The following is a 13,155-nucleotide window of genomic DNA, read 5'->3' on the forward strand; positions in this document are numbered from 1 at the left end:
AAATATACTTTAAAAATTTAGTTAATTTATATTTTAAAGACATATTTTAAAATTATAAATTAAAATTTTTTATTAAAAATACAAAAAAAAAATAAATTTTTATGTATTTATTTTGTATTCATTAAAAAATATTTAAAACTTCTACTACTAATAATTTATTATATGTCTTTAAAATTTATATTAGCTAAACTTATATTTTAATAATAATAATAATAATAATAGTAATAATTGTATGTATTATTTAATACATTTAAAATATAAAAAAATTATTTTTAATAAAATATTTCTTTTTATGATATATATTCTTAAAATAAAAGGGCAAATAATAATAATAATAATAATTGAAATGTGTGGGGAAATGTAACATGTCCCCTTTACATGGGAGAAATTTCATGTGAGGTTTAGTGGCCCACCCATGAGGACTTGCCTCTTAATCCTCTCTTTCCCCTTGCTTCAAGTATTCAACACTTACTTCTCTATATCTCTTATTTCTATTTTTCCCTTTTTTTTCCCCTCTTCATATGGCATTCGTTTTTCTTCCACTTGAGAAAAACTATAATTCAATATAAATAAAAAAAATATACTAGAGAATTAACACCTTTTATCAATATTAGTCAATAATAATTAAACATATATTATATATATTATCACTATAATTAAATAATTTTAGTAATATTTAAGAATATTATTAACATAACATTTATTATTTGATATAATGGTTTTAAATTTAAAAAATAAAAAAATTATTGTCAAAACATGAAAAAAAAATATAATCTTAATTTTCAATACTTTTTAAATACTACTAAATTTATATAACTAATATAACCCCCATAATGATAACCATCCTAAACTTGAGTAGGGGCCATTGTATTGCATGTACCTATATTTTCAATTTCTCTCCTATATATGGTCCCCAGCTGTACAGCCCTTGCTGCATGCATTCCCTTTCAGCACAATTGTTCACAAAATCAAGTAGAAGGTGAAAAAACGATACTACTACTATAATGCAAAACCTCCCAATAATTCTAGCTTTTTATCTTAATTATTAAGTAATAATATAATTTAACCGTTCTCTTCTTTCTAATAGTGAATTATATATATCACTAGTGATAGAAAAAAAAAATACACGGCTAAAACTTATTTTATTTAGCATTCATTAATTATTGTAACAATTAATAAAGATTAAATTAGATAAATTTATAATTATTTTTGACTATTTTTTTTTTGTTATCAAATATATATAAAGTTAAGTTACCTGTTATAATTAATTAACTAATTATTATTGGTAACATACTCCTATATATTGGTGTATATAAAACTATGTACAATAATATTATAGTTCATATTCCTATTTTCAAAAATATACTTAAAGCATATAATGAATTGTACCACAAGTAGGGCTGGAAGTGAGTCGAGCTAGACCGAGCTCAAGCTCGGCTTACGAAAATTGAGCTTGGCTCACGGCTCGACTCATTAACAATCGAGCTTATTTTTTAAGCTCAAGCTCGGCTCACCAAAAGCTCACGAGCTGGCTCGAGCTCACGAGTTGGCTCAAATAAGAGAAACATAGATACATAATCTATAATTTTATATCAATAAATTATAACTTATATATTTTTAAAAATATTTGAAAAGATCAATTTTATATATTGTTTATCTATCAATAAATTATAAATTTTTTATTTATGTCTTATATTAAAATTATATGTAAAAAATAAATATAAATATTAAATAATTAAAATTGTTATAATATATATATAATCGAGCCAGCTCACGAGCTAATGAGCTGAGCTTATCTAAACTCAAACTCGACTCATTTAATTTATGAGCTCAATTTCAGGCTCAAACTTAGCTCACCAACTCACAAACTTAGCTTATCGAACTGTTAACGAATCGAACTCGAGCTGGCTTGACTCACTTTCAGCCCTAACCACAAGTTATGACCCGTATGCATTTTTATTCGTTTCCTTTGAAACATTTACTATATGATTTAGTAAAAGAGTTATAAGAGTCGTCAAATAATTAAAAACTACATCCGTAGACAATTATTATTAAGCATTAGTGTGCTGCCTGCCTATGTATTAATCTACCTTTTTAAATTATTAAATATATAAAATTGTAATAACTATAAGATTAGTCCATAGAAAATACTTATTGTTCATATCCTTATCCTGACCCAACACTAAGGTTCATGTTCAAATAAGATAAAAAGGCCCAATCCATAACTTGGCCTCCTCGCGTAACCAACCTCCTCCAAAGAGGTCGGATTCAACACAGACCTCACTCCAAGGAAGTCGGGATCGAAGGTTAGCTGGCAGATAACACTTATTCAAATAAGTAACTGCCTCTAAAATCTCTCAACCCACTTCCATGAGCCATATCTCAACTTTCCTAAGATAAAAGGACAGTTATCCTCCTTAAAAAGTGGAACTACTCCAACGATGGTTATTGGTTCACCACTATAAATACACTGACGCCCCTCAGGTATCTCGAAGGTCCAATACTCCTTAAACTTGCTTAGCCCCTTGCTGACTTAGGCATTGGAGTGTCTTTGCAGGTACCACCCCCCATTCCTTCACACACACAAGTCGGACGGAGGCTCCTGACGCGAACCTAGTCGGAGACTTCCTCCTTCGGACGATTGGGCCAACCCAACGAGTCCAACCCACTAATCTCCGGTTAACCAACATAACATTGGCGCTGTTGCCGGGGACCCGAGAGATCAAGAAGTAATGGTGGATGACTCACACGAAGATGGCCACACAGTGTCCGATCCTGAGCAAGAGAATCAAGACGTTGGAAATAACGACGGGGATATCATCACTCACCAAGGGGTGACCAACCAGCTTAGGGAAGGCACTTCAGGGTTGAAAGACCCGAAGGTGAACTCCTCTGAAGGACGCGAATCAGGAAAGGAGGGACAACCCCATGCAGCTGATTTCATGGGATTGTTCCACGGCCACCAAGGGCGCCTGGAGCAGCTGGAGCAAGAATTGGAACGTCAACGAGAGGCAGAGAGAAATCTGAGAAACGAGATCGAGCGACGAAAAGAGCTTGAAGAAAAGCTCTTAAGGTTAGAGTCTGCTCTAAAAAGTCGAAACTCTCGCAGCGACAGAGGAGATTCTCTCTTTGAAGGAGAAGATCCGTTCAGCGAGGACATAATGAGGGCAAAAGTTTCGAGGAACTTTAAAAGTCCTGATATGGACCTCTACGACGGAACTACCGATCCAAAGCATCATTTAAGTAATTTTAAAAGTTGGATGTATTTGGCTGACGCTTCTGATGCTATTCGCTGCAAGGCTTTCCTAACAACCTTGACGAAAGCAGCGATGAAGAGGTTCGATAGTCTTCCCCCAAGGTCGGTCAGCAGCTTTGATGACCTCTCGCAAAAGTTCTTGATGTGATTCTCCATCCAGAAGGACAAAGTAAAGCACGCACCGAGCCTCCTGGGAGTAAAACAGGAGGTCGGGGAACCTTTGAGGGACTACATGAAAAGGTTCAACAAAGCGTGTTTGGAGATTCAAGATTTGCCCACAGAGGCAGTAATTATGGGCCTAGAAAATGGACTCCGAGAAGGCCCTTCTCACAGTCCATCTCGAAAAGGCACCCGACCTCTCTGAGTGATGTACAGGAGAGAGTTGAAAAGTACATCAACATGGAGAAAAATGTCCGGCTGCGATAGCCACACTGGCGACCTGGGCACTCTCATTCGTCAAAATAGAAAGAGAGAGCCCAAGGAAAAAGAGGAAGTCGGCCTCGAAAGGCCTAGGAGATATCACTCTTATACTCCTCTACGAGTTTCCCTAGTCGATGTCTACAGGGAAATTTGTCATACTGAAATACTACCTCCCCCTAGGCCCATCAAAAATAAAAAGGGGGGAAGTCGTGGTGACTACTGTGAGTACCATAAACTATATGGCCACTCAACAAATGAGTGTTACGACCTAAAAAATGTGATAGAAAAGCTGGTCAGAGAAAGTCAACTGGACAGATATCTCATGGAAAGGTTGGATCACCACGTCAAGAGAAAACAAGATGACGAGGACCGAAGAAACCCACCGCCACAAACCCCAGAAAGACATGTACACATGATCTCGGGAGGATTCAGTGGAGGCGGCCTCACAAAGTCATCTCACAAGAGGCACCTGAAGGAAGTCTACCAAGTTGGGGATGAAGCTCCCTACCTCCCAACCATTTTCTTTACTAAAGAAGATGGGCAAGGTATCATTCCTAGACATGACGATCCAGTTGTGATAACCATGATCCTTGCCAATGCCCATCTTCACAGAACCCTCGTGGATCAGGGAAGCTCAGCCTACATCCTGTTCAAACCGGCATTTAATAAGCTGGGACTGGATGAAAAGGAGTTAATAGCTTATCCCGATACTCTGTATGGGTTGGGAGATACACCTGTAAAACCACTAGGATTTATACCCCTTCACACAACTTTTGGAAAGGGAGCGAAATCCAAAACTCTGAACATCGACTTCATAGTCGTCGATGTGGGTTCAGCCTATAACGCCCTAATAGGCAGGACAACCCTAAATCGGCTCGGAGCAGTGATGTCTACTCCCCACCTTTGTATGAAATTTCCAACGCCAGAGGGAATAGCAACCATCAAAGGGGACCAGAAACTGGCAAGAAAATGCTACAACGAAAGCCTAAACCTGAGAGGAAAGGGCAAGGAGGTTCACACCATAGAGCTCAGAGGAGTCAGAGCTAAGGAAAAGTTACGACCACAACCCGGGGGAAAAACTGAAGAGGCACAGATCGGAAAAGAGGAAGAAAAAAATACCAACATAGGGGCCAACTTGAAAGAAGATCTGAAGCGGAAGCTTATAAGGCTCCTACAAGAAAATTCCGACCTCTTCGCCTGGGAAGTCTCCGACATGCCCGGGATTGATCCCGAACTCATGTCGCATAAACTGTCAGTATATCCCGGATCGCGACCTGTCCAGCAAAGAAGACGTAAGCTCGGACCTGAACGAGCTCACGTGGTGGAAGAGCAAGTGCAAGCCCTTCTAGAAGCCAGCTTCATCAAAGAGGTCAAATATCCGGCGTGGCTGGCAAATATGGTGCTAGTAAAAAAGCAAAACGAAAAGTAGAGGATGTGCGTCGATTACACCGACCTGAATAAGGCGTGTCCTAAAGACCCATATCCACTTCTAAGCATTGATACCTTAGTAGACTTGACGGGGGAAAATGTCGGTAAAGAATTTTCACAATAAAACTGCGTTGCAAGTATAGTTCTAAACCGACAAATCAACCTCAATCAAATTTAAATAGTTTGTCACTTAAGCAAACCCAATTAAATTAACCGAAGTATTAAACCTCGGGTCGTCTCTCAAGAAATTGCAGGGAAGTATACTTATAATTGGTTATGGAAAAGTATATTTTTGGCTTTTTAAAATGTTGAACAAGGAATGTAAAATGACAATAAAACCAACTAATAACAAAGAAAAGTCCTAGCAAGGACTGAGAATCGGAATTCCTATCCTCATTGTCATTGTCAATTGTTGAGTTAAGAAATTAATTAATAAAATTGATGATGACAAATATTTGATTAGTGGGCTAATCACCCAATTAGTTTTGATTATTTTTGATAAGTGATGCAGGCTAAAAACAAGTGTTGCAGCAGCCCAACATCAAACAAAAGATATATGCTAATGGGTTGAATGGTAAGAAAGACAAGCCCAAGTCTTTCATCTCAAGCAAAAGTCTTCCAAGAAGTAAGGCAAGGCACCAGCGGGCTGAACTTGAGAAGAACCCGATCCAAGCCCGAATTGATTTTCAATTCCCTCTATCTTGCCTTACTAGAAGCAACGTTCCTCTCCTCTCTAATCAAGTCAAATCAAAGCTTCAGAAAAGTAAGAAAGAGAAAGAGAGAAAAAGCTTCTTCCCTAAGCTAGTAACCAAAGAAGCAAGAGAGAGAAAGTTTAAGCATGAAGCACAGAAGCTAAAACAGAAAATCCAAACCAAATCAAGCTTAAGTTAAAGGTAATCCATCTCATCTTGCATGCATCAGATCTTCTTCTCTTCTTCCCAACTCTCTGCTATATCCGAAAATGGCATTCAAGGGAAAGTTGTTCTCTGCCCTATTCTGCTTCACATCTACAGTCACAAGTGATACTTGGGGACCAAGTAGTTTCTCAATGGCTAAGATCAAGTTGACCATGAGAAGATTTCTATGGTTACTGCTTTGTGGCTTTCGGTCAAGATGAAGGAGTCAGAAGCAAAGTTTCTACTCTAAGGTTTAATGTGAAAAAGTGAATCTGTGGGTTGGTGAAGCTCAAGGCTCAAGGTGTTGACCTTGGAAGAAGAACCAAGCAACATGCAAGGAGATAAAAGAAGCTTGCTGTTCATTTAGAAGGCAAGGAGAGAAAATCAGAGTGTGAGAATAGTGTTCTGCAAAGAAGTTCCTCTACTTGGATAATGCTTTCTTTCAAAGAAGCATTCGGCCAATACTGAAGAACTGTATCTGAGGTTTGCGAATCTGGTTTTGCACATAGCAAAGATGCTACTGATGAAGTCAATCTCCTTCATGTTTTACTGATTGTAATGTGCTTTTCTAAGTTTATCTTTCTATAACTTCTTGTGAGAAAAGGCATTGTGAGAAAGATTATGAAAAAGCCATGAGTAGAAAAAGGCTGAGAGAAACACTTAAGAGAGAAGCCTAGAGTTTATTTCAGATTTCTATAGGTTGATTAAGTGTCTTGTATCTTGTACCTGTTGGGTATCCCTTTCTTAGTTGGGTTAGCACTAAGAGTGAATAGTTAGGTATTAGCATAGCCAATGTCAAGTTAGGTTAGAACTTGAGTGTGAAAGGATTGGGTCAATCCTGTGAAACTGGTGTATGTAATACTGTTAACTATAGTGAAATTCTTCTATAGTTGTGGAGGAGACTGGACATAGGTTGCATAGCACAAGGCAACCGAACCAGGATACATGCTAGTGTTAGCTTTTTTCTTCTCTGCTGTGTTCTGTTTTCTGATATTTATGAGACAAAAATAAATTGTCTCATAAATTTTCGCTGCTGAGTACAAACAGAATCAGAATTGAAAGTTAGTTTTAAAAGGATAATAACAGCAACTTAAAAGGAAGGCATAGATTCAACCCCCTTCTCTAAGCCTACCACAACCTTCAATTGGTATCAGGAGCTAAGGTCTCAAGAATCAAGCTTAACAGCTTGGAGCAAAGATCCAATGGCAAACAACTTGGGTACATCCACAGTTGCCTACACCCTCATTGAAGGCCAGTCAAACAACCGGCCACCTTTCTTCAATGGGAAGAACTACTCCTACTGGAAAGAAAGGATAAGGATTTTCATCCAATCCATTGACTACAACATATGGAAGATTGTTGTGAGCGGTCCAAAGATCCCAACAAAGACAAGTGCTGATGGAGTGGTGACTCCAAAAGAAGAAGCTGAATGGAATGAAGATGATAAGAAGAAGATAGAGCTGAATGCCAAAGCAATCAACCTTCTTCACTGTGCTATCAGTTTTGAAGAGTACCGGAAGGTGTCTAGATGCAAGACAGCCAAAAAAATCTGGGAAAAACTCCAGGTTACACACGAAGGCACCAAACAAGTAAAAGAAACGAGGATTGATATGCTGCGAAAAGAGTACGAGATGTTTAGCATGAAGGATGGAGAAAGCATTGATGAAGCGTTTGAGAGATTCTCAATCATAATCAACAACCTTGATGCTATGGGTACAAACTATGCAGAACAAACCTTGGTGAGAAAACTCCTCAGAAGCCTCACAAAAGAATGGGAAAACACTGCCACTGTCCTAACCGAGAGCAATAATATAAGTCCCATAACTTATGATGAGCTGAGAGGAAAACTCATTGCCTATGAAGCCACACATACAAACACAGACTCAAAGAAAAAGGGAATAGCCTTCAAGTCACAAATAGAACCAAAAGAGAGTGAGTCTAGTGATGGTATTTCAGATGACGAGCTTTTGTTTTTTTGCTAGGAGATTTAGAAGGATGATGAAGAACAAGGGCAAATACAAGGGTTCAAGTTCAAAGGAGCACAAGATAGACTTGAGCAAGGTGACGTGCCATCATTGCAAGGAGGCTGGACACTTCAAGCTAGACTGTCCAAAGCTCAAAAGGGAGGACAAAGGAAAGAAGGAAAGGAAAAGAGTACTCATGGCAGCTTGGGAGGATCTTGAGAATGACTCAAATGAAGAAGAAGAATCTGAAGGAGATGACAAAGACTTCTTCATGGCTGGAAACAACAATCTTGATGAGGTAAACTATTATGATTTGACCATTAAGGACTTGCATGCTATTATTGATGATCTCACTTTAAACACATCAAAACTGCTTGATAAATACAATGAATGCAGATCTGAAAGAGATGTGTTAAGAGCTGAAAATAATTTTTTAAAAGAAAAGGTGAAGAAAACTGAATGTGTTTTGGACATCATTGAAGAAAACAGATTTCTAAAATCTGAACTTGAAAAATTAAAAGGAAAGCACATTGTGGATCCTTCTCATGAGTTAATTGCTGAAAATGAAAGATTAAATGATATGATTAAAAGGCTGAATGGTGACTTAGCAAAATTTGCTCAAGGTTCTAGTAACTTGGACAAATTACTTGCAAGTCAAAGACCATTGTTTGAAAAATCTGGTTTAGGCTACATAGCCAAGGAAGATGCAGTTTCCAACACTTCCTCTATAAAATTTGTGGCTTCTTCATCAAATACCAAACCTATACCAAACAAATCGGGTATTGGATATGTTTCAAATTTTGAAGAAAAAATTGATGAAGTATACACAAGTGAAACTGAGCCTTCACCAAGAACTGATCCGAGTTCAAACCGGCCAGGTTTAGGTTCTATTTCAAAAAATGAGGCTGCTTTCAAGAAACCATTTTTCTATAAGAAAACCTCATTTTTGAAAAATCCAAAGAGTTTTAAAAATTCTGGTGAAAACATTTTTGCAAAGAGGAACAATTATAACAAAAATTAGTTTGTTAAAGGAAATGCGTCTCCTCCAAAAACCAGAAAATTTCAACCATTTAATCACTTCAAGCAATTTAACTCACCTAAGTTTCAGCGACACACATCAGAAAATCATTGTGTTAATTGCAAGAAAGCTGGTCACTCATATGAACAATGCTTCATTGAAAAGAGAGTTGTAGGAAACAAAATCTACAATGTTGTTTGTGATTTCAATGCACTTGGGCAACCAAGATGGATTAACTTCAAAGGATCCAAATTAATTTGGATACCTAAGGCTACTTAAAACTCATCATGCAGATTTGCCTAGCATCCAAGAAAAAAAAGGACATGTGGTACATGGATAGTGGATGTTCAAGGCACATGACTGGAAGGTCAACCTACTTCATCAAACTAAACAAGTATGATGGAGGTTTTGTGACCTTTGGAGATGATGGTAAAGGTAAAATCATTGCTGTTGGAAAAGTAGGTAATGAGCAATCTACTTTCATTGATGATGTACTTTTGGTATGTGGTTTGAAGCACAATCTTTTCAGTATAAGTCAGCTGTGTGATTTAGGATATTTAGTGATTTTCAAAAGATTTGAATGCTGTATTATTAATGAAAAAATAAATGAAGTGATGTTTGTTGCCAAGCGTTTCAATAATATGTATGGACTTGCTCTTGATGAACTAAAGGATCAAAATGTAGCTTGTCTTCATTCTAAAGAATCTGAAAAGTGGTTATGGCACAAGAGATTGGGCCATGCAAATATGTTTCAAATAAACAAACTTGTAAAGAAAGAATTAGTAAGAGGTCTTCCTTTGATAAAGTTTGACAAAGATATCACTTGTGATGCTTGCCAAATAGGAAAACAAACAAAAAGTTCTTTTAAACCAAAGGAAGACATCTCTACTAAAAGACCACTTGAGTTGCTACACATTGATTTATTTGGTCCAACAAGAACTCAAAGCCTAGGTGGTAAACATTATGGTTTAGTGATTGTGGATGACTATACTAGGTTTGGTTGAGTTTTATTTCTTGCACACAAAAATGAAGCCTTTTCGGTTTTTGAACCCTTTTGCAAGAAAATTCAAAATGAAAAGGATTTGAAAATCTCTTCTATAAGAAGTGATCATGGAACTGAATTTGAAAATAATTTGTTTGAATCCTTTTGTGAGAAACTTGGAATATCTCACAACTTCTCTTGTCTAAGAACACCACAACAAAATGGTGTTGTGGAAAGAAGAAATAGAAGCATACAAGAGATGACAAGAGCTATGCTTTGTGAGAGTAATGTTCCAAAATTTCTTTGGGCTGAAGCGGTTAACACGGCTTGCCACATTTTGAATAGAACAATTATAAGGAAATTTTTGAAGAAAACCCCTTATGAACTTTGGAAAGGCTACCCACCAAACTTAGATTACTTACACATCTTTGGATGCAAATATTTTGTTTTAAATAACAAAGAAAATTTGAGAAAATTTGATCCAAAGGCTTATGAGTGTCTGTTTGTAGGATATTCCACAACTAGTAAAGCATATAGGGTTTATCATCAAGATGCTAGAATTATTGAAGAATCCATACATGTTATATTCTGTGATACTAACTTGGTACAAAGCATTTTAGAAGATTGTGATGCAGGAAATCAAGCTCAAAAGGAAGATGAAACCACTCAAAATAATGAAAAGGGAAATTCTGGTCAAACTGAACCAGAAACTGCAACTGCTGAAAATTCGAGAGACAATTCCATTTTGTCTCATGAATCTAAAGAAAATCCTGAAGCCAGCAACAACCAGAATCCCTTGGCTTCTCAATCTGCCTCCAAGTCTACCAGACCTCGTGAATGGAGATTCTTGAAGAATTATCCTGAGGAATTTGTCATTGGGGACGTCTCTCATGGAGTGCAAACAAGGTTTTCCACTAGAAAGGCAAAAGAAGGATCAAACATTGCCCTTCTCTCACAAATAGAGCCTCAAAACGTCAATGAAGCACTCAGTGACCCTTCTTGGGTTAAAGCTATGGAGGATGAGCTTCTTGAGTTTAAAAAGAATCAAGTGTGGACTTTGGTTCCAAGGCCAAGTGGAAAGAAAGTGACCAGCACCAAGTGGATATTTCGAAACAAGTTGGGAGAAGATGGTAGCATTGCAAGAAACAAGGCAAGGCTAGTGGCACAAGGATATGACCAAGAAGAAGGAATAGACTTTGATGAATCCTTTGCCCCTGTTGCTCGAATGGAAGCCATAAGACTTCTCTTAGCTTATGCTGCATTTTGTGGTTTTAAATTATATCAAATGGATGTGAAATGTGTATTTTTGAATGGAGTGATAGATAGAGAAGTGTATGTGGAGTAGCCTCCTGGTTTTGAAAATAAAGAGCATTTTGATCATGTTTTCAAATTATCTAAAGCTCTCTATGGTTTAAGACAAGCTCCTAGAGCTTGGTATGAGAGACTTAGCTCTTTTCTTTTGAAAAATGGTTTTCAAAGAGGCACCACTGACACAACTCTATTCATCAAGAACTCTAATGATTCTTTTATTATAGTCCAAATATATGTTGATGACATTATTTTTAGATCAGCCAATGAATCCCTTTGTTCTGAATTTGGAAAACTCATGACAAGTGAATTTGACATGAGTATGATGGGTGAACTTAATTTTTTTCTGGGGGCTGCAAATTAAACAAACTAAAAAAGGTATTTTCATTCATCAAGAAAAGTATGCCAAGGAATTAGTTAAGAAATTTGGTATGGATAATGCCAAACCCATGGGAACTCCCATGCATCCTAGTTATAAATTAGATAAGGGAGAAACTGAGGAAGATGTTGATGAGACTAGGTATAGAGGAATGATTGGTTCTCTTATGTACTTAACTTCCTCTAGACCCGATATTGTGCAAAGTGTTGGATTGTGTTCTAGGTTCCAATCCAAACCTAAAGAGTCACATCTTTCTGCAGTTAAAAGGATCATTAGATATGTTCATGGCACATCCAATTTTGGTCTATGGTATCCTAAGATTGATGATTTTTCTATAGTTCGTTATTGTGATGCAGATTTTGCTGGTGATAGAGTTGATAGAATGAGCACTTCTAGCTTATGCTGCTTCCTTGGAAAGTCATTAAATGTATGGTCAAGTAAGAAGCAACCAACAGTGGCCCTATCCACTGCATAGATTGAGTATATAGCTGCTTCTTCTTGTTGTTCTCAACTTTTATGGTTAAAAACACAGCTTGCTGATTACAAATTAAAGGCTGAAAATATTTCCTTGATGTGTGATAATATGAGTGCCATTAATATTTCTAAAAATCCAGTTTTGCACTCTAGGACTAAGCATATTGAAGTGAAATTTCACTCAATAAGAGAACATGTCCAAAAGGGGGATATTTGCATTCAATTTGTTAAATCAGAGGAGCAATTAGCAGATATTTTTACAAAACCATTAGCTGAGGATAGATTCTGCATGCTTAGGACTTGTCTAGGAATTTTGAGTTATGATTCTTTATTTGAAAAGTGCTGATGTATTTGCTGGAGTTTTTTGTCTCATAAACAGGTATGAGACAATTCTGGACAGGTGATGAACATTTCCTTCAAATCAGTGCGTACTGGGCTTACTTCAAGTGAAAAATTGATCTGGACTAACCTCAAATCAGATCTGGGTTGTCCTAAATGTTTCACTAAAATCCAAACCTCATCTGGGTCCAATATGAATGTTATATTCTTGTTTATTTTTTGATGATTTGTGTGCTTAAGTTTTATTTAAAATTTTTTTCTGGCCCAAAAAGGTTTTCAAGCTAATTTATTTTTGTTTTGATCCAAAAAGGGTTTCATTTTAATTTTGATTTTCAAAATTTAAAATTAATTTCCTGTTTTGTTTTAAAATCAAATAAAATTTTTCTTGAATGAGGTCATGTCTTTTCAAGTCTTTTCAAAAGATGATGCAGTTGCATGGTTTTGGAAATCCACTTTTGGGTACGGTTACCAACACACCCTCTCTTCCCTCCATAACTTCTCCTCAATCTCTTCGGTTACTTCCCACTCACTTTACTACTTCTCTTCCCTCAAAAGAATGAAACTAGCCAAATGAGGAAGAAAACTATTGCTAAAAGGCCTCCTCGTGAAAAGGTGTACAAGCTTCCTACAAAACCTTCCACTCGCTCCCAAGACCAGACCTTTACCCCATCTCCTTCTCCTCCTACCTCTC

The 13,155-nt window shown here is 36.9% G+C and overlaps 1 protein-coding gene across 1 annotated transcript; it reads left to right on the top strand.

The window, feature by feature from the left end:
• The first annotated feature begins 3,665 nt into the window (after window positions 1-3,665).
• Window positions 3,666-12,575, top strand: LOC112777805 (uncharacterized). Its single transcript, XM_025822194.1, has 2 exons — window positions 3,666-4,581; window positions 12,505-12,575. The coding sequence occupies exons 1-2, from the start codon at window positions 3,666-3,668 to the stop codon at window positions 12,573-12,575; spliced, it is 987 nt and encodes a 328-aa protein (XP_025677979.1).
• Window positions 12,576-13,155: the final 580 nt, after the last annotated feature.

Source organism: Arachis hypogaea, chromosome 19 (assembly GCF_003086295.3).
Source record: "Arachis hypogaea cultivar Tifrunner chromosome 19, arahy.Tifrunner.gnm2.J5K5, whole genome shotgun sequence".
Taxonomy (NCBI): Eukaryota; Viridiplantae; Streptophyta; class Magnoliopsida; order Fabales; family Fabaceae; genus Arachis; species Arachis hypogaea.